This window comes from Microtus oregoni, unplaced genomic scaffold, assembly GCF_018167655.1.
Source record: "Microtus oregoni isolate MIOR12 unplaced genomic scaffold, Mior012 000026F_ref0000081, whole genome shotgun sequence".
NCBI classification, from domain to species: Eukaryota; Metazoa; Chordata; class Mammalia; order Rodentia; family Cricetidae; genus Microtus; species Microtus oregoni.
In genome coordinates, this window is record NW_024543085.1 from 3,239,663 (window position 1) to 3,262,476 (window position 22,814).

General features: G+C 42.7%; 1 protein-coding gene across 1 annotated transcript in view; it reads right to left on the minus strand.

The window, feature by feature from the left end:
- Pon2 (paraoxonase 2) overlaps window positions 1-17,365 on the minus strand; it is a 31,533-nt gene extending 14,168 nt beyond the window's left edge. The window contains exons 1-2 of the mRNA XM_041675548.1: window positions 17,187-17,365; window positions 4,544-4,614 (exon numbers count right to left, since the gene is read on the minus strand). Coding sequence (XP_041531482.1) covers window positions 4,544-4,614; window positions 17,187-17,260 — 145 coding nt within the window. The 5' untranslated portion in view covers window positions 17,261-17,365. The remainder of the gene's footprint in view (window positions 1-4,543; window positions 4,615-17,186) is intronic.
- Window positions 17,366-22,814: the final 5,449 nt, after the last annotated feature.

Here is a 22,814-nt window from a genome sequence, read left to right on the forward strand (position 1 = left end):
GCGTCTGGCATGGTTCATAGTCAACACCTATTACTACGACAAAAAGACATTATGATAAGATATATGATAGATATACATCCAAAACACTTAAGAGTTACAAAGAGTTCATTTCCAGTGATGATGAAGGTAACATTGTAGTGTGTGTGTGTGTGTGTGTGTGTGTGTGTGTGTGTGTGTGTGTTATGGGGATAGAGCATTAGCAGGAAGGAGTTTCCACTTGAACAGATTAGTGTCAAGTGCACAACTACTAATGTTTCCCCAGATAGTTCATCCTTACCCTTGTGCCTACCACTAAAAGTGCTTTTGTGTACATGGGGATCTTGGTCCAGCACATTTATTCCTTGTAATCAAAGATTACTGGATAAACAACTGCTGTCAATATTTATACACAGAAGTTTTAGTAACCATCACACATTGCTAACATGGCACTCAGCAAATGTTCATATGGTGTGTTCTAACTACAGGGCAAGAGCAAAACAGAATGGAGAAAAAAAAGCACAATTGTAATTAGATCCAAAAATGTATCCCAAATGCGCTTCTAACTGCTTATCGTCTCCGCTCTGCTGGCTTCTGAAGAGCCTCGGAGGCATTAAACACTTCAGGAGCGGGGCATAGGTGACATACTTCCCCCTTTTCTCCGGTTCCAGACAGCAGCTCACACACATCACAACATAAAGGTCACAACACACAGACAGACGCCTATTCGGAATACAAATGCTACTGGCTTGTTTTCCTCAGAGTCACGCTTCGTTTCAGCGAGCTGTAACACGAACATACTTGGCAGTTTGTCCAGTAATGTGTCTGATTGTGCCCTATTATCTTTTCTGAGACTGAAAATCACAGAAGGTGGCCTTCACAGAGCCAAGGGCTGTTTAATAATGTGACAATTATTAACTCAAGAGCAAAAATAACCAAAGAGTTCAGTGATCCAGCCTTCCGCTCCTGTCCAACACTCTTCATAGATGTCTCTTGGCTCTTGCCAGACCAATTCTGAGCCTCTCTCTCTTCTCTCCTCTCCTCCCCTCCCCTCTCCCCCTCTCTCATTCTTGTCAGGCAAAATAAAGTAAGTTGCTGGATTATTTGAAACTCCACAAAACCTTCAGTTCCAAAACTGGCTGTATTATCTAGGAGAAATCAAGTCAGCCTTGCTTCTGATTCTAAGTCTGTCTCGGTGATAGTAAGAAGAAGAAGTCCCATGAAAACTATCCAGTGCAGGGAGAAGGAAGTAGGACTAGGAAAATACAAAGACAGCAATGAGGAAAGGGGGCCGGAAGTCATGGGAAAGAATCAAGAACACGGGGCCAGCAGCAGCACACCTGCTGAGAAACTCTTTGGTGACATGGAGAATGTGAACTTACTATAAATGCTGTTTGGACTTAGTGTGGTTATAAATCTGTAGCATTATTAATTTTGTCAACTTGATGGTAATTCAGTGATGATTACCAGAACTTGAAACATTTCCTAAAGACAGAAGTCTTTCTGTTAAGTATATTTTCACAGATATACAAACACAAGAGCAACAGTGATCACTGATTTGTGCAGGGAACCCTTCAAGGTAGGGTGAAGAGAAAATCCAAAGAAAAGGAGGACATGTGCATCAGGTGTTCATCCAAAAAAAAAAAAAGAGTTAGCATGCAGAGTGCATAAAGAACTCAGAAAACCGAGACCAAACCAAACACCAAAATGCAAAATCCAACTGAAAAATGGGCAATTTTTTGATAAACATTTATCAAAAGAAGAAGACATACAAAGAGCCGAGAAAAAAGCTGAACATATTTTTATTAGGAGGTACAAGCCAAAGCTGCAGGAAGATAGATTCTAAAGATGGGGAAGCCCTTTCCTGTTCCTGAAGAAGTCTGGGGAATTCCTTTGTTAAATTAAGACGGGATTCCCCTAGGAAACGCTCTATAATCTGGACAGGAACTTATAGGTAAGAGATTATAATTAGCAACCAATACAATAGACCAATTTTTAACCTTAACGTTCAATATGGGAACCCATACCAGCGCTTTTGAGGCAGAAGCAGAAGGATTTTTTTTTGTCCTGGAACTTGCTCTGTAGACCAAGATGGCCTTGAACTCACTGAGATCCACCTGCCTCTGCCTCCCAAGTCCTGGGATAAAAGGCGTGTACCACAACTACGCAGTCCAGAAAGATTTTTATGAATTTAAGGTCAGCCTGAGCTACAAAGTCAGTTCCAGCTTAGCCTGGCATACAGAATAAGCTTGCTAGTAATGAAAATATATTTGACATTACTGAATTTTACACTGCAGATATCAAGAATGATGAACTCTACATTTTACTACACATATCTTTTAAAATTTTAAAGAAACAAAAAGTTTTACAATATGCCAAATGTACATTTAAAAGGAGAATCAAATAAATCATAGACATGGAAATACTCAAACAAGAGGCCAGCCTGGTCTATCCGGTGTGTTCCAAGCTAGCCAGGCCTATAGTGACTATATCTTAAACAAAAACGAACAACAACAACAACAAAAAAAAAAAACCCACAAAACCAAATCAACAAAACAGCAACAACAAGAGAAATGCTGAGGTAGGACTGGGATGGTAGCTCAGTGGAGAAGGTGCCTGCCTTGCAGACAAAAAGATCTGAGTTTGATCCTGGCTGGGCAAATGAGGGATCCTGTCTCCAGACAAAGTGCAGACACACAAGGTGGACAGAATCTGAGAAATATTAGCTGAGTTGTCCTGTACTCTACATACAAATGCCCACCTGCATCTGCACACGCAGGCACCTGTGAAGGGGAGTGCCAAGCGTGAGAAGGAACACACACACACACACCTGCACACGTAGACACCTGCGCACACCTGAGAGATAGACGTACACGTTCCGGTTCATGGCTCACACCATTCAGGAACAAGTAGAGTAAAGCAGGAAGGACGGCAGCTCATTAAGATGCCATTTGTGACGATAGTCATGTATATATTTGCCTGTCTGTGCGCTAAGTCTATGGGAGAATAAAAAGTCTAAGTCTAGGGCTACCTCTGTGGGAAAAAAAATGAAGTTTGTTGTAGATTTATTTGCCATTTTAGATTGCGTTTGAACATGTAATGTTTATGTGAACTTCTCACAGACAGTAGTGTTCAGCTGCTGAAAAGGGAGGCGATTGAGTGGATAGAAGTCGTCACAGCATAGTGTTGAGTGAAAAACTCTCACTTGGAAATATTCAGAACTTATTTAATGGTGTTATTGGCTTTGTGTAAGATAGATTTTAATTTGCATTTAAAAAATCCAACTGTGTCTCCCATGGTTAAAGCTGTCTTATAAAGGCTGGAAAGGAAACCATGTTACTGACTTCCATGCTCTTAGTGTATTCAAAAAAAAAAAAGTTTTAAAGTCTAAAAACCTTCAACTTTATAAGTAGCTAACAGGAAGGTCAAGCTTCCCATGCTCATGCTGCAGAGTAGCAGGACCAGAGCGGAAGCCAGGTCTCCTGACATCTCCCTACCTCTAATCGCACCTTTTAGAAAACCCAGCATTTTTATCACCTGTTGATAAGTTAATAGCAATTACTAAGAATCTACTAACTGCTGGGGACTTTGGTAGATGGCAAAGGTAAAAACCAACAACACAGGGACTGTGCCCTGGAAGAAACTACAGAGAAGGCGGAGAGGCCCACCCTGTCTGTGCAGGTCCCTCGTTGTCTGCTGATGACACAAGCTGCCCCTGAGACACCATGCCACACCCTACAAAATGTCAGGAGGGCAGGACTCACCCTGATTACTTGCTCTCCCTTCTGTGTTCACAGCTAGGAAGATTAAATAACAAGGGTTTGTTGTTCCTGCTTCTGGTGGCCTGAATGAGAACGGCTCCCACAGGTTTGCCAGTTGGAGAAGGAGTTTGAGGTGTGGTTTGGTTGGAGGAGGTGTGTCACTAAGGGTGGGTTTTGAGGTTTCAGAAGCAGGTCCAGGCTTTCTGCCTGCAAACTGTAGAGGAGATGTGAGTTCTCAGCTACTGCTGCAGGGACATGTCTGTCTGCCTGCTTCTGCACTCCTGACCCATAGTGGCCACAAACTAATGTTTTGAAACTGTAAGCAAGCCCCTAATTAGATGTTTTCTCTTATGGGTTGCCTAGGTCACGATGTCTCTTCACAGCAACAGAGAAGAAACTAGCACTGTTGCTGGTGTTGTTTCCACTAAATAGTAGCAAGCATCAGCTGTCACCAGGGAGAAGACCCGATGCTGGTGACAGGATGGGGAACAAGATCAATAGTACTCCTACCTAAGTAGAATATAACTTCCTTCCAAATTCCCACCACTGGTTTACCATTGAGATATCAGAACATAGACTGCAGAGGGCATGTAAGTTTTAACTGTACCAACGCAATTTAAAGAAGGAACCAGAAATCAATCTATAAGCATATTCATAATAGTCTAAGAAAGAAGAAATACAAAAAAAATCTAAGATCAAAAGGAATAGGTACGGGGTCCCTATTGATTGGATTAGCTGTCCTAATCATTGCTGATGGGCAGCAAAGGCACCAGCACCACCGCCAGCAAGAGTCTTCCCATACGTACCGATTCCTTTAATCAAGTGGCAGTTTGGAAGGTCCACAGATTCTACCTCTCTGGAGGCTTTAAGTCGATTCCTGGTGGAAAACAAAAGGAAACTATTTGTGTATGCATTTCTCGACTCATCTCAGAAAAAGTTTTTAAGTGATATAAAGCAAGCCAAAAAAAAGTCGAGAGAGAGGGAGTGGAAGCACGTGTAGGGACATACAAAGCACAAGAAATATTAACTGCATAGGCAGGGCTGAAAGACAGAGCTGTGGACTCAGTAAATAACACACACTTGCTCGCAATTTCCTGAGCAAATAGAAACAGAGCCCCAGCCCTGTAGTCTCATGGCTCTGTACTAGAAAGGGAGGGTAGGTGATCAGTCCGAAGCCCAGCGTTCTCCTGAGGATCCGAATGAAGAAAAATGACAACGAGCCTCCCACTGCGAGGAGAAGCGAAGGGCTGGGAGGTGGGGTGCCCAGTGAGGTGGCTCAGTGGGTAGAGGTGCCTGCTGCCAAGCCTGGCAAGCTGAGTTTCATCCGCAGGACTCTCGTGGTGGAAGGAGAAAGCATGGCCGTGAGCTGTCCTTTGCCTCTGTGTTGGTACCCTTCTCATCTGGCACGCATACAAAGTAAAAATATGAACGTAATTTTAAAAACAAAGAAAGAAAGGGCTGAAGATGTGGACCCACTGGTAGGGCCCTTTCCTGATTGGCGCAGCGCCTTGAGCTGGCTCCTCAGTGTGGTGTCACATGGCTTCCATCCAGTACTCGGTCGGTGGAGGAAGGATGCTCAGAATTCAGAGTCCGCCAGCCTGGGACACATGTACGTCCCCGGTATTAAACATTTTGAAAGAAACTAGCAATTCTTCAGAGACCGGCACATAGCGGGGGCTCTAAATAGTCATTAAGGAATTTGGAAAGTTACCATCCTTAGCAATATTTTTAGAGATTTGAAGTTTGTAACATTTGTTTTGTTTGTTTGTTTTGATTTTTGTTTTCTTTTTTTGTTTGTCTATTTTGGCCCCGAACTCACAGAGATCCACCTGCCTCTGCCTCCCAAGTGCTGGAGTTAAAGGTTTGGGGAACCATCAACAGAAACATTTGTAACTAACAGAATTACTTGCTCAAGTGTGTATGTGAATTGTGGTTGTTTAAGGAAGACCCTAAAGTAGTAACAAAGAATGCTGGGGACTGGTGGATTATCTCCTACTTCCGGCCACCTCTGACGCCTGCCAGGCAGTCTGGGCCAGTGCAGAAGACCCGTCTTTTATTTTGCCAGCCACACACTGCAGGCTTTCTGCTCCTCCCTCCTGTGCTCCGTGTTGGTTCTGTAGTCCCCAAACTGACACGTGGGCTGGGGAAAGTTACACCCCCAATGTGGTTTCCACAAGCCATACATTTAAGACTTAAAGTAGCAATTTGCTTTGTGCGCCTCTGTCCCTGTCTCTGACAGCATCTGCCTGCCAGACCTGAAGACCGGGTTTAGCAAAAAGGAGGGATGCTTGGGCCTACATAACCCAGAATTTATGGGACGATGCCAAATACACGTTGTAGTTGTTCATGGAATATGTAAAGTTTACATAAAAATGTTTTAAATTTATTATTATTGGATGTGAGGATAATGTGTGTGTTGGGAGAGAGGTACAAGCAGGTCTTACAATATGTGTGAGGTCAGAGGACGACGTCATGGATTTGGTTTTCTTCTTCCAGTTTTACATGGGTTCTTGGGATGGAATTCACAGGTCAAACGTGTACAGTAAGCACTTTACCCTCTGAGCCATCTTTCTGGTGCCAAAATAAAAATAATACAATCGAATAGTATTGCATTCCTTGAAATATGGCCATAAAGACATAAATACTATGTGAGTATGTAAATGCAATAAAAATACATTAGATGAATAAAAGTGTTAAAATGAATGTAACAGAATGTAATTAATTTCAGTTCCACATATTCCTAGAGCAATTTAAGAAGCAAATAACAACAAGAAGTATAAATAATTGAAGCAGCTGTAGCAAGAGCGGTACTAATAAAAATGATGCCAGCGGCCATAGTGATCAAAGGAAGGAATAGCAAAAATATCTATAATTTGCCATGAGTCTAAGTGGTCCTTCTTTTATCTGATATATCTCAGTGAATTCATTTAATTCTTCAACTAACCTGGTGAACTGGACACCATCGGTCCCATCTTATATTTGATAAAACCAACTCAGAGAGACGGAAGCAAGCTTCCTTACAGCTGTTTGACAGTTTCGTCTCTTCTGTTGGTCCTTTCTTCAGACAAGAGTGAAAATATCTGGGTTCTAGGGTTATCAGTTCCCCAGCCACAACCCCTAGCAGGTCAGGGGCTCCCGCAGGTCTCAGTCTTCTTCACAGACAGTAAGGAGGAACCTAGAAAACTTCCAGATCTTGTTGACGTCTTGTGACTCCAGATGCACAGGTACAGCTAAGCTGCAGGTTGTAGTAGCATCCCAAATGCACAGGTACAGCTAATCAGCGGGTTGTCATAGCATCCCAAATGCACAGGTACAGCTAATCCGTGGGTTCTAGGAAGCGTCTCCTGTTGTCATAGATGCTGATTTCACACAACTGACCTATGAAGCCTGCTCAACACCACTAGCAGCAATGACCATGCTCAGCAGCCTTCTCAAAGGAGGGCTGGAGGACTAGCAAATCAGTAAACTGTGTAATTGAATGCAATCTAATCCGGGTAGCAGGTTCTGATGGACCGCTACTAAGAAGGGCCTCCTGACAGATGTGATCTAATTGCTAAGTTACATGAGAGCTGTGTGACTTTTAGTTAACTGAGTAATTTACACCTGGCTCTCCTTTATTATAAAAGGAAAGGGGGATTTGCTTAAATCTTGTGTGGCCTCGTTGCCCCGAGAGGTGCCTTTTTTCCTGGAAGGGCTCTCTGCCTCTGCTAGCTAGGGGAATACCTATCCTAGATCCCAGGTGCCATGCTTCCCAGAACCAACTCCACTTCTCGTCCTTCTTCCACTGTCTTCCCACGGCAGAGGCAAGAGGACCCCTGACCTTTTTGTATCCAGGTGTATTTGAAGGAGTTAAGTTTTGAAAAAAAAAATAGTCCTACTGGGGAAAACACAGAAAGAGAGCCAGCTGCCATCCTTCCTCCTCTACATCTGGAACACGGGCACAATGACGGGCACAGCTGCCATCCTTCCTCCTCTACATCTGGAACACGGGCACAATGACGGGCACAGCTGCAGACATTCTGCACTCTTGAGAGGGTGAGGATATGAAGAGTGAAGGGCTGAACTGTACAAATATAGAAATAATCTACTTATTTGATTCCCATGTGATTCTCTAATGGAGAAGTGAAATTACTAGTCCAGGGTGTAGGGTAAATAGCGTTTTCAGTGGATTTGGGCCATCTGGCTACACACCAGGAACTGTTAACTGACAGTCATCAACAGGAAATCAATTTTTTAATTCTGGAGACATCGGTCCCCACCCAGACTGCATCTGGACAGAGGACTGTTAGCTGCCATCTCACCTGAAGACAAGTAGCAAGAAGGCAAGCAACACAACAGTGCGACAGGCTCTGAGCAAGGGCGACACTGAACTACCCGCCAGACCTTCCTCTTCACCATATCTTACTGACTTTGAATTTTAAAATGTTGGCAGGACTTTATCTTCTGTGTACACATGTATATAGAAAGGGAGCTTTATCTTCTATACACAGATTTGAAAACCGTTTGGAATTCACCCCATGGCCCCTGCAATGCTTACACTCGTAGCTGAAATTTGGGCTTAGGCATGTAAACCTGGGGAATTTTGTTCAGTCACAGAGGAGCCCACAAGCTGTATGAGAACTGGGCTGAAGGGTGCTAGAAACTGGAGTCTGGATCAGTCCTGAGGAATGCCCGTTGGACCCCCAGCTAATCTCTGGTAAGTCAGCTATTTACATGTGAATTAGGGCAAGGAAGGTATCTATCTAAGAAGGCAGTGAAGGCAAAAAACAAAAGGGCATTCTCCCCAGGTGTCAATAAATGTACCTTTCATGTGCATAGATCACCTGGTGGAGGGCTTGCCTAGCATGTGCAAAGTCCTGATTTTGGTCCCTAGCTTGGCATAAACGAGGCTTTTATGTGATTTGGGGGCTTTGCACTCTGTAGTAAGGAGCCATTTGTTAGTTCCTGGCTTCTCAGCCCCGAAATAATCACACAGAAACTATATTAATTAAATCACTGCTTGACCAATTACTTAAGTATATTGCTAGCTAGCTCTTACATCTATAATTAACCTATCTCCAGTATTTTATATTTTACCACAAGGCTCATGGCCTACCAGCAAGGTTTCAGCATGTCTGTCTCTGGCGGTGGCTCCATGGCTTCTCTCTAATGCCTCCTTCTTTCTCCTAGCATTCAGTTTATCCCCCTCGCCCCACCTACCTCTATTCCCTGTGCAGGCCCAAGACAGTTCCTTTACTAACCAATGCTATTCACAGCATACAGAGGGGAATCCCACATCACCTCCCCTTTTCTGTTAAAAAAAAGGAAGGTTTTAACTTCAACATTGTATAATTAGATATAACAAAAGAGGTATCAAGCACGAATTACAGTTACAATATTTATACCTACTTTATCTTTTATCATGACTAAGGAAAACTATAACTATAAATTCTTCAACTCTATCAAAGACTCCTGAAGGATATGATATTACTTAAGAAAACAGAAAGTTCATTGTAAGCAACTTCCAAAACTCTAGAAATGACAGAGACATCTTGCTGCCTGGACAGTCACCCAAAGTTCTTCTGTACCATTGGGACATCCATCTTCAACCTACTGGCCCAAAGTATCTGGCAGATTTTTCCATGAAGCAGGAAATTTCAAAGACATTTCTGCCAATATTGAGTTTTGTCAGTCACTTTTTTCTGTGTCCTGCAGAATGTCTAGCAAACTCTTTCATGAAGTAGGAACCCTGAAGGATGGTTTCACCTTTAGGCAAGTTCAGCAGTCATTTCTCTGTGGATCCTGCATGTCCAATTCACACAGAATAGCAATAAGCAGTGCAGGCAAGAGCAGTTTCTTGCCCAAATGGCTAACAAATTCCATGAGGAGCATCTTTGGTGCCCCTCTTCTTCTTGAAGTAATTGGTGCTGCCAGGAGCTGATGTGTCTCATTGTTATGAAAAGTCCTAAATTGTTAAAGCATTTTAAATGCCATATTGTGAAGGTCTTTGAAAGGTTTGAAGAATACCTATCTAATTGAAATACATCTATCAATATATAGAAAACCTAAATAACATGACTACAAGCTTGACTATTATAGATGATTATTTATTAACCTATATTTCTTAGTTATACATACATTTTTAAATTAGCTGTACAAACACAATACCTTAATCAAGAGCATATATATATATATATATATATATATATATTGACCTTTGTATCAATAGAGCAAGATTCATACCATCGTGAAGTATTCATATCTATAGCATATCCTCCTTTAAATGTAAATAAACAATTATAAACAATATTTGGGAATATGGGTGTAGTTCTCTCCAAACTCCTTCCTGCTTTTTATTGGGCAAAGGAATTTTTGGACAGTGTTTATGGTGACCTCTCAGGGAATCATGATCCATCAAACCACATTAGTCTGGAAGGATTCCACTGGTTCTCATCTTCTGTGGAAGCAAAAGCAGAACCTCTTTTTCAAAGCAACAAATCCTTAGACCCAAATTTTGAAGTCAAGATACCTTTAGAGAATATATGTTAGTTAAGTTTAACAGTTTTTACAATGAAATGTCTCTCTGGACTTAGCTTCTTCACAGTAAAAAAAATTAAAGAAAACACAATAGTATACATAATCCAGACTCTCTGTTTTTCCATCTTTATGTGGCTTATTTGTTTTAAATCTATTCTTTACTCCTTTTAATCAATGACTGTACTCTTTAAAGACTTTACCTCTTTTAAAAAAACCATTTACATCTTTTTATAACTGTCTATACTCTTTTTCATTTCTTTCCCAATCCTATGTACATTTAACCAACACTGTGACCCATTTAGAGTTTTTTTTTAAAATCTGAATCTGTCTTTAATTGTGTATCTATAATTATTTTCTGACCAGAAGCTCTTCTTAAAATGCTAAGCCCTTCTTACGAACTTAAGTGACACTATTGTTAGGGGAAATATGGCACCATCTGTTCACCCCACCCATCCAGCATGGCAGAACTGTTTGCTGCTTCTGAGAGCCATGCTCACAGCCCTATTTTTAGGCATTAAGCAAGTTGTAGCACTCTGTTCCCAAACCCCATTTAAATGCTCCATAGCCAGACCTCCAGAAAGAGTCAGAGTTTGTGCTGACAGCATAGCCCAGAAAGCCAGCCTTTCAAAACCACAGCTTTTTTTTCTACTACTGCTGAATCAGGAAAACCTCTCTTAAAGGAGCTGCAGCATGCCACCAGCAAGCAAAGCCCATTCAGGATAGTAAATGTGGCTAAACTCTTTTTTAGTGTCTCGAATTCCTTTCCAAGCCCTCTCAGGATTCATGTAGATTTAGTCAACCATGTTGGGTGCCAATTTGTTGAAGGGAGACCACTTGTTTGTTTTTTTTTTTTTGGCCTCCTGGCAGTTCAGACCCAAAATAATCATACAGAAACTATACTAATTAAATCACTGCTTGGCCAATTAGTTAAGTGTATAGCTAGCTAACTTCTTACATCTAGAATTAACCCATCTCTATTACTTTATATTTTACCACGAGGCTCATGGCCTACCGGCAAGGTTTCAGTGTATCTATTTCTGGCGGTGGCCCCATGGCTTTCCACTAACGCCTCCTTCTTTCTCCCACATTCAGTTAATTTTCCCTGCCTACCTCTATTTCCTGTGCAGGCCCAAGACAGTTCCTTTATTAACCAATGGTATCTGCAGCATACAGAGGGGAATCCCACATCGACGCTCAAGTCTTCATGATGGCCCAGTGAGCCATCTCCCTATCCAAGAAATTCTTGACTTCGGACAAAGTAAGGAGCACAACGCAGTCACACAATAAATGATAAGGAGGAGGATGGCAGACACAGAAACAAAAAGACTACCCCATCTGAAGTGGTCTGAAGGAAACTATGGAACTTCCTGTCAGAGCTATGTTAAAAGACATCTGGCATCTGCTAAGATGGCTCAGTGGGTAGAAGTGTTGTTACTCAATCTTCACCTGAGTCTCATTTCCAATCCTAATAGAGATAGAGTAGAGAGAGAGAGCCAACTCCCGGGTGTACTCCACACACACACACACACACACACACACACACACACACACACACACTAATGGCAACATGACAACAATCAAAGTATTTTAAGTTTTGAAGACACAAACATTTAAGCGAACTGTTGAGACTTGTGTCTTGGAGTTTCTGCCCACGCTATGTTCTCTCGTGTACTAAAGTCTCATGACTCTTTCCAAGTCTGTCTTTGCAACAGACAGCAACTAGCCTGGGAGTGCTGGCCTACTTCTCCTCTGTTGCTCAAGAAGGGAGGGGCAGAAGGGGTGGCAATGGAGCAGCATCGTCCCAGGGGAACCTTAGCCAGCTACAGCTCAGTGGGATAAAAGACAACTTCAGTGACATTTATCCACTGGGGACAAATGTAATGAAAATTTATCCATTGTTTATCTAAAATGCAAGTTGAAATTTAAGTGGGCATCCTGGGAGAGAGAAACAGCTTGACAGCTAAAGTTCCATGTTTAAGAATTTACTAAGCAAATAGAAGGCACTAGTTAGTGCAAAAAAGAGCAGCACAGAGCAGCCACCCTTTCTCCTGGCTCTGAAAGGCCTTTCCAGCAGGGAGTCAGAGCACCCCATTCTTTGAAGTGGGGTCTGAGAAAAGCAGGTTGCATTTGATCTTGTCACCACACTGCAGGCAGGAGACTTGGGCTATGCTTTGATGTGGGAGGTCCTTCTGACTATGTGTTGTTTTCATTGGTTAATGAATAAAGAAGCTAGCTTGGCCTGTGTGATATGGGCAGAGTAGAGCTAGGCAGGGAAAACTAAAGTGAATGCTGGGAGAAACAAGGCAGAGTCAGAGAAGCCACATAGCCCCTCTGGAGACAGATGCCAGAACTTTACCCAGTAACCTACAATCATGTGGTGATACACAGATTAATGGAGATGGGTTAGTTTAGGATATAAGAGTCAGCCAGAAATATACTTAAGCTATTGGCCAAACAGTATTGTAAATGATATAGTTTCTGTGTGGTTATTTCAGGAGTCTGGGCAGCCCGAGACGAACAAACAGCTTCCAACTACAATGCTTCAATCAGATGGTCACCACAGGGTGCCTAGTTAAACCTACCTGCTGTGCAATGATGTCACAGGCTGCACACTTATACTAAAAACATGTTCTTTGTATATTGCTAAGAATGACGGGGGCTGCTTAGATGGCTCCGTGGCTAAGGTGTTTCCTGAACCAACATGAGGACCCGAGTTTGGACCTTAGCACCCGTGTGAAAGCTGAATGTAAGAGCACAGGTCCGAAATCCGAGAAATCCGAGTACTGGGGCAGCAAAGACAGGGGAATCCAGGGAGTCTACTGGCGAGCCAGGCTAGCAGGATCAGTGAGCTCCTGGATCAATGAGAAACCCTGTTTCTCTCATATGACAAAGTACCTGAGGAAGACACTCAATGCCCACCTTCAGGTGTGTATTGTGTGCCCCCATACAAATTCATACATGTATGAACATACATATAGCATATTCCCACACAAAATGGTTCTCTGTTTATCTGAAATTCAAACTCAATTGGTAAATCTGATTGATTTTGGGGGTTTGGAACAGGGAACAATTTGACTGCATGACACTGACCCCCATCCCACATTCTTACACGACACCGTTTCGACCTTCAACTGTCCAATAAAATCACCAAGTCACCAGCTAGCTACAAGACCACTGCTCATCAAAGTTCACCTCAGTCAAGGTTTTGTTCATAAAGAAAGTTATCACCAAGTTGTAAATGACAAACCCTCTGCACTGTGTGTGTGTGCGTGCATGTGTGTGTGTGGTGTCGTGTATGTGTTGTGTACATGTGGATGTGGATGCCTGTACCCATGTGCATATATGTAGAAACCAGAAGAAGATCCTGGGTTTCTCCCTCGAGCACTCTCCAGCTTCTCACCTCGGGACAGCCTGGGTGGATAGGCATGCATGGCCCTGTCTGATTTTCATGTGAGTACTTGGGATTCCAACTTAGTTCTTCATGTTGGCACCACTAGCCACCTCCCCAGGCACATCAGTGTGGTCTCGGTTCACTCTTCTTAAATTTATAACTATACTTGTCACTCAAATGGACTTCAACTTTGGACTTTAAGGTTAGTAAGAAAAGGGAAACTTGACTACTGACTGAGAAAACTTCAGCCCATGGAAGCACAATGATTTAACTATTAGCAAGGACTGGACGAGCCCAGGAATATTTGTGTCATGTTCTTAATTCTGAGAGCTAAATGGACGGTACAAGAAAAAAAAAAGTCACTTAACTCCTAAGACCTCAAAAGCACAGAAAACAAAAACAAGAGATTACCATCAAAACTGGAAAGCTTCTGTCGAATAAAACAACCAACTAACAGATTTAAGAAACAACCCACAGAATGGGAGGATGCATTTGAGATACATTTGATAATAGCCAAAACCTGTAAGAAATTTGCATAATGCATGAGTTTTTTTTTAAAAAAAAAAAAAGCAAGGCAAGCAAACAAAAACCCAAATAAGCAAAAGCCCTGAGTAGGGATTTCTTAGAAGAAGATGAATTATGGCCAACGTGCTTATGAGGAAATAACCAATGTCACTAATCATGGGAGATGCAAATCAAGCTCTCCAAGAGATAGATTCTATCACTCTAGTTACAAGGACTGCTGCTAAAAAGAGATAACACAGCACGAACACATATCTATCCTGGAGACTGAACACGTGGTCCCGCATTGCCTGGCATTCTACCGCTGAGCTACACACCCTGTTTAGAAAGAGAACTTCCTTTTTACTGTGGGTGATAATGTAAAATGTTATGCCATTATGAAAACAATAAGGAGATGCATTAAGATTTATTTAAGTAGAAGGACCATATGTGATCCGGCCATCCCAGTACTGGACATCTATCCAAAGGGAATGAGACCCATTCTGAAGAGACTCGTGTGATCTGTTAGTGTCTTAACAACTCTACGTACCGGCTCCCAAATAGAAACTCCCTGACAGTCCAACAACAGGTGGAAAAGGACACTGTGGTGGACATGCAAAATGGATACAATGGAATGCTATTCAGTGAGAGAAAAGGATGACTAATCCTAACACTGAGGAGGCTGAGACAATATTTTCGTGGCACAGATGCCAGTCTGGGCTAGAGAGAGAGAGAGAGAAAGAGAGAGAGAGAGAGAGAGAGAGAGAGAGAGACGCTATCTGAAAGAGTCAGGAAGGATGGAGGGAAGAAAGGGAAGAAAGCAAGGAAGGAAAATGGGAAAGTTCACAGACAGGTGTGAAAATTCATAAAAGAAGTTGAAGTATAACCGTGGTTTCCCAAGACTAAGGATGAACCAGAGGTGGTGGAGACACTGGCTAAAGGGTACAGTACTGTGATAAAAGACAGGGGCAATGAATTCTGCCGTGTCTTCTAAATAACTGCAGAGACTCTTAATAATGGTGAATACTTCCAACTAGGAAGAAAGGATTTTCACTATTCTCATCTCGAAAAAAAAAAAAGAGCAAGTGCTTAAAGTAATAGCTGTACTAATCATTATAGGTTTTATATAATATATATGTGTGTGTGTGAGTGTGCACACATGTGCACATGTGTTGAAATATTAACATCGTAACTCATAAGTATGTACACTTCCTATATATATTGACCAAAAAGACAACCTAGCCCAAACCCCTCTAATGCATGAATGCCCTTCAGATGCATGGCAATGAAGGCCAACATTGCCATTCCCTGCCACAGGCAGAAGCATCCTCCTTATTCCAATGCTCCAACCCCCACACTCTTTTCACATTGCCTTATCGCCAAGTGAAACTGCAGCCGTGGGACTTTGGAATTGTCCTTCAAGCCATATTATCACTTTGGCCTTGTCTCATTCCTGGGGAAACAGTCTGGGCCTCCTTTATCATCTCCAACCTTCTGTGATGCTTTCACCACTGCCCCCCATGCAGTCCAGTAGCTCTCCACCCTTCTGAAGCTCACACCATACACAGGAGAGGCATGCGGTCCGTGTAGCTCTCCTCCCATACAATGCACACACCATACACAGGAGAGGGATGTGGTCTGTGTTTTGCTTTTGTAGTATGTTGTTGGGGCTGGAACCCAGAACTTCATGCATGCTGGGCAAGTGCCCTATCACTGAGCTACAAAGCAGATCTTTAGGAAGGAGCTAAACCGCAAAGAAAAGAAAATCCTGTGTATCGTACTGGTGTGTGCCTGTAATAGCAGGAGATCAAGAATCCTGAGTTTCAAGACTAGACTGAGCTTTAAAACAGAGGATACACAGTACAACTTCATATTAAAAAAGAAAAAAATGCAAACCAAAAATCCAAGGCCTAGGCCCCACCTCGAGCAACTGAATTAGAATTTGTCATGTAGTGCCACTTGGACATCAGGGCTCCGGGAGATCCTGTTATCCAGGTACGACTTCTCTGCCCTTCCTGCTTATTTATACAAGGTAGAACTCCTTAGATCAGCTTGATACTAAACAACCAATAAGCACCAACGTTTCCATTTTGCCTAACAAGGAGAGCCCAAATTTGCAGCCTCAAACACACCCTCCAGGCTTGCCCTGCCCTTCCGTGATGTCATGTTGCCCCTCAGTTGCTGCCCCTTTGCTGACACCTCTCTTGCCAAGGGGGATGGTCTCCTTCACCCACCATAGTGGTCAGATGGCTTCACCTTTGGAGGGCGGCATCTTTTCTGTTTAACCCTATAAATGGTTCCATTTTCCTGTTTTGGAGAGCCAGTTCCGATATTTTTCTCCTGTATCAGAAAGGACTTGACTTAGGGTTCCCAGTTCTCTACAGGACCCTGGGGCAAAGTGTACCTACTACCTAGTAGGCGCTCAACTGTTCTGGAACTCCTTTGCAAGAGGCTTATGAAGTTTGAGTTGGTAGCTTGAAAGCATGATGTCTACCCAGAAGGTTTTCGCTGTAGTTAAAAATCTAATAATCGTTCGCCCTGCTCCTGGAGCTCTGGTGAATAAAGAAGGAAATGATGTAAGATCAGTAGCTGTCTTTCTCAAGCGTCTTTGATCTCCAGCGCCAGGACTGGGCGCTGAAGTTTCCCCAACTATTATGCTGGGGAGGGATGGGTTCCGGCTGCGGAGAGCAGCACCAGTGACCTGGAATAAAGCTGTATAATTAGAGCGTCCATGCATGAGTAATGGTTTTGTTTTCAAATTAAAGCACCGAGTTTGCCCTTGGGAAATTTGCAAAGCTCTCGCTTGTCCGCCTAGGCAGAAGAACTTTGCCACAAGCAAAGCCTGGGAAACTTTTCACAAAGTGTCTAGGTTGTGATGGCCTTGGGCTGAGCCGGCTGAATGGGACACCGGTAGCGGTCCAAAGTTCTTCCATCCTCGCGGGTTCCCCTGAGCAGCAGAAGCTCTTTCTCTGGTGTCCCTCCCAGCAGCTCGGCCATCCCAGCCTGAGGACCTGCGACCCCGGGTCCTCCGCAGCACCTACCTGAGCGCCAGGAACCGCTCGCCCAGCAGCGCCAGTCCGATGCCCAGCAGACTCAGAGCCACCAATCGCCCCATGGCGCGGGACCTGCCCGCGGTCTGGTTCCGGCCTGGCCGGGCTGCCGGGGAAGCTGGGCCGGTTCCCCGCCCCGAGCGCAGGGCCGCGCCCGCTCCCCGCCCCGAGCGCTGGCTCTGCAGCCCAGGCTCCGCCCGGCGCCGCGACCTCGGAGCACAGCCGCACATGCTCACCCTGCAAGCCAACTGAATTGAACTGACTCCTTTCCAAACACCCCGCCAAACCCTGCCGCTGCTGCACCTGCTCAGCGCCCTGAGAAACTTTAGGGTGACCTTTGTGGAGTTTTCTGGGTTTAGTTAAGTTCTGTTGTTTTGGTTAGGCCTTTGGGGGGAATTCTCCCCCTCTTTTTTTTTTTTTTTATTTATTTTTGGTTTTGAGAAGCTAGGAATCAAACCCAGGACCATTTGTCCGAATTAGGCAAATACTGAGCCACATCTACAATCATAGAATAGTTTTTTTGTTGTTGTTGGATATGTGTGTGTATTTAAATACAAATGCATTTAACAGCAAATAATATAGAAAATGTCTTAAACATTATATATTAAAATTGTACTTTTCTTTTTGTTTTATTAAACATTGCATATTAAATATAATATATATATATACCTTTTTATTTTCGTTTGTTTTGAAGACAAAGTCTCATATAGTCCAGGCTGTCAGTGAGTTTCTGCTCCTCCTTGCCTCCATATGCCAAATGCTATGACCCTGCCTAGAATAATATGTTTTGGTTTGTTTTTTTTTTTTAATTTCATATACATGGATGTTTTACTTGCACGTGCGTATGTGTACCACATCCACACCTGGTGTCTACAGAGCTCAGAAAAGGATGTCCAGTACCCCAGAAAGTGTAGCCAGTGTTCTTAATACTCAGCCATCTCTCCAGCGATGACATTTCAAATATTCTTTTCCTGTTTTCTTTTTTTACTTAAAAGTTCTGGACTAACTTCACAAAGAGTTAAAGGTAGAATTACATCCTTCTATATTAAGATTTATGTTAGACTAAACTCCCACAAACTCAGAGTTCATTGAGCATTAGTAAACTTTCTCTTCTTTCTCCCCTTTTCATTTTAATGCTCATATTTATAGATACGTTTTTTATACTCATGAGGAAATAAAAAGGAAGCTCACTCACTGAGATCGGGACAGCTGCTGACTGTAAGTGCATCTGGAATCAGTTTCTCGCCCTTTCCAGCATTTAATCGCTACCCGCAATATGGATGCAGAAGTTAGAACCAGTGATTCTTAAGGAATATCATTCTTTGACCGTGTTTTATTACTGTAGCCTGGGCTGACTTTGAATCTGAAGCTTTCTTGCCTTACCCTCAGGAGGATTCTCAGCATGTGCTGCCACAACAGGCCAATCTTCTGGTTTGTAACCAACCATTAAGGAAAAGCAGATGCCAGTTTGTACCTGGGCCCTCACCAAAGGGAAAAGAGGAAGATCTCTCTGCTCCAGGCTTCTGTAGCCAGCCCTGAGGGAGCCTGTGCTGCATCCAATGGCTGATGGCGAGCTGAACAGTTGTCCTTCCTAAGCCGCAGAGGCTGCACACACTCTCTGCCACAGTTACCTTTGCAGAGTAATGCTTGCTAAAGCACACACTTAGGTGCTTGGGATTGCAAAAGAGACCAGCTGCACTGAATGTGATTACAGAAGTGTTTTAAAAATGAGTTTAAATGCCACAGGGATATAGTAATGCCACACTCCATCACATCCTGGCATGGGAGCCACTTTTTGCCCTTAGTAACACCCTTGTGTTAGGTGTGATCTTTAACACATCAAGTAGAAAGTTCTAGGAGCATTCTTTCAGATGAAGACAAAGGGCCAGGGTTGGTGACTGAGCGCAAGCTCACTCTCAGGCTGCGGCAGAGACTGGAGAATACTGGGTTTAAAACTAGTCTAGACTAGATAAAAAGATGTTTATAGAAAAAAAACTGAAATAAGGATAAACATGTTATTTGTAGATACTTTTAACAACTATAATGAGCTACGAAGCTTCTGCTTCCTTTGGTAACAAGGTTTCACTGGTGCTGTTTTACCTTCGTTAATGAAGAAAATGCAAATTTTCCTTTGAAATCAGGTGGTTTCCCCCTTCATCCAAAATTATCAAATTCTGAAATTCTTCCCGTTTTTCTTCCTTCCTTCCTTCCTTCGTTCCTTCCCTCCTTCCCTGTGTCTTTCTTCCCCTCACAAGCATCCTGACTCTAAAATATACTGCCAGATCCTTCTGAATCATTGATGTACCCATCAATGTAAGTGATGAAATCTGACATGAGACATATGGCTGACTGGATAGACAGGTATGGAGTTCTACCATCTGTGACATGAATCATCAGGAATGGAACCTCACAAACACGACCAGTATTTAGAAAGGTGTGGTGCTATTACCTAAGTCCTTGGCTTAAGTCTGAGAGTTCATTCAAAGATTCCTGGGTAGTACATAAAAATATGTCTCATATAATATGAGACATGAACTGGCAGAACATCTTCCTACATGTCCTTAAAATAAAGTCACAGATCATGAAGTTTACCCACTTCTGTGATATTCTTAATGTCTAGAGAGATACCAATAAGTAGATCCTTATAGATTCTCTCGGCAAGCCCAGATTTGCCTTCACTATGTTTCCGGACAACAGCTGGGAATCAGGAATCCACTGGCTGACTTTAGTCAGCATGGAACACTTTGATGGCTTGCCCTGGGAACAACATTCTGGCTGGAGCTCGGCACACATCTCAGAGTCTCTGAGAGAAACCATGTTTTACCTACTTAGTTTGAAAAACTTGTTTTAGCTATATGTGTTTGTGTAGACATGTATGTGTGCAGATATCCATGGAAGTCAGGGAGGGCATTTGATCCCCAAGAGTGGAGTTGCAAGTGGTTGGGAGGCACCCACTGTGTTTGCTGGGACCAAGCTCTGGGTCTCTAAAAAAGCAGCAAGTGCTCTTAAGCATTGTGTCGTTTCAGCCCGGCTCTGCTTTGATTCTGATCATTCTGTACTCCTCGTGGGGACAGTACTGTTCACCACACTCTCTTTCAGAATGCTGCAGGGTGAAGCAGTTTCTCTTGAAGAAGTTCCCATAAGTAAACATAACCATTAGGCATAACCACCAACATTTGTCATAAGCAATAGTTGTTGTTGTTTATGGTTTGGACATCAGAGACCCAGCTTCTGCACTGTAAGAGTGCTGATTAATTATTGAATTTTTGGAATAACTTAGCTATCCTTTCAGTTGTTGGGGATTATAAAACAATACCAAGAAAGTAGTCCCTGTTTCATGTGGTTTCTGACTACCAAATAACCAAGTTACTCAAAATAATCCAAACTTGTTTCAGGACTAGCCTGTGTGGACGAGTCCTGCTGCTCCATCTGCAACAGTGTTTCCCAGTGGCGTGGCTGCTTTGTAACTAGAAATGTGTTGGCCTTAAGCAAAATTTCAAAAAATAATAATACCCTTTTACCAATGCTTCTCAGCTTTTGTGTAGGAAAGGACAGGTTTTTTTTTTTTTTTTGCCTTTGTAAAACACAATGACTGGGAAAATGAAGTAAAATCTCAGACACCTAAAATATAAGCCCAAATCTTTCAGTTGATACAACAGATATAAATTATTTTATCTCATTTCCATAATAGTTCCTAAACATTAGCCCTCAATTTTTCATGCTTATCTCACTGTGAGCCAGAAACAACGGGTTCACAGACTAAAATGGTCCTGGTAGCACACTGCCTTTCCTGACCATACTTGCAAAGTTCTGTCCCATTGTGGCCTTTTGTGGTCTTTCGTAGAGTACTGTTATATGTACAGTTGACAGAGGTTTGTGGAGAGGGCCTCACGATTATGGTCATTTATGAAATGTGTGACAGGAAGTTTGTTACCCTATAACTTTCTTCTCCTTTTTCTTTTCTTGCCTATGTTTCAAAAAGGGAGACATATTTTTGTGTGTGTGTGTGTGTACATTGAAAATATATTATAAAGAGGTGCTTATTACAGAAAGAGAAACATTTGCCTTCTCAATACTTTAGTCCAGGGCTTCATAGAGGGTAAAAGATATCTCCCTGCAGCAAGGCTATTTTCCAGTACATTAGAAAGTAAAACCTAATGTGCTTGAAATTTAGGCTTTTCCCCCAGCACTAGAAAAAAATAAGAAAACAAGAAATGTTATAACTGAGACATAAAGATCATCACAAAATACATAAAAATGTTTTTAATCAACTCACGGTTACTGTCTAGGGGTCTAGATCAGGTTCATCTTCTCTCCTAGTTAAAGAGTTAAGAGGAAGGAAAACCTTTGAGCACAGCAGAAAGTCTCAAAGGCAGCAGTAGAGTCAGGTGGTGGAGCAGGGCTTTTATCCAGGGTAAGGAAACACACACAGACACAGCAAGGTACACAAGGAGAAGACCTCTCCTCTGCAAAGTAGAAGGGGGGGCTCACTCCAGAGCCAAATCTGCTCTTTCTATGAGGACGCGGAGACTTAAGAGTTTGGGACGTCTTTTTCTCTCTCCAATAAACACGGGGAACTTGGAAGACCCCCAATTTGGGGATAAACATGCTGTCATCTAGCCTTGAACTTGTCAGCATGGGCAGGGATCCTACAGGAGAGAAACCCACCAATCCTTTAGGCCTTCATCTCTGGTCATGAGTGCGTTGTAGGAGCTGTGGGCTGCATTCCAGCTGCCCAGCTCCCAGATGCCTGGCTAGTTTATGTTCCGAAATAACAACACACAAATGTATTCTTTTAAACACTGCTTGGCCCATTTCTAATAATGTGTGTAGCACCCTTAGGTGCACTTACCAGGAAGATTCTAGCCTACGTCCATCCTGGGTCCGAGTTTCCTCGCGTCTGCCCAGGAGAGGGGAGCATGGCGTCTGAGTTCACTTCCTCTTCCTCCCAGCATTCTGTTCTGTTTACTCCACCCACCTATGTTCTAACCTATCAGGGCCAAGCAGTTTTGTTATTAATTAGCCAATGACCTTCCTCTATCATTTCCCCTTTTTCTGTTTAAACAAAAAAGGAGGGTTTAACTTTAACATAGCAAAATTACATATAACAAAACAGTTATAAAGCAATATTTACAGTTACAATATTTATATCTATTTTATCTTTTATCATAACAAAGGAAAACAATTATAACTATCTATCTATTCTTCAACTGCATCAAGGACTCCAGAAGGATATAATATTAACTAAGTAAACAAGAAATAAGCAACTTTTAAAAACTCTAGAAATCACAGAGACATCTCGCTGCCTGGACCGTCACCCAAAGTTCCTCTGTACCGTTGGGGCATCCATCTTCAGCCTACAGGCCCATAGTTTCCAGCAGACATTTCAATGAAGCAGGAAATTTCAAAGGCAGTTCAGTCTCTATCTGCTGTGTCCTGCATAATGTCTTACAGACTCTTTCATGAATCAGGAACCCCGATAGATCATCTCACCTTTAGGCAAGTTCAGCAGTCCTCTCTCTGCGGGTTCTCTGTGTCCAGTTTATGCAATAGTCCAGGCAAGAGCAGTTTCTTGCCCAAATGGCTATCAAACTCCATAAGGATCCTCTTTGATGCCCA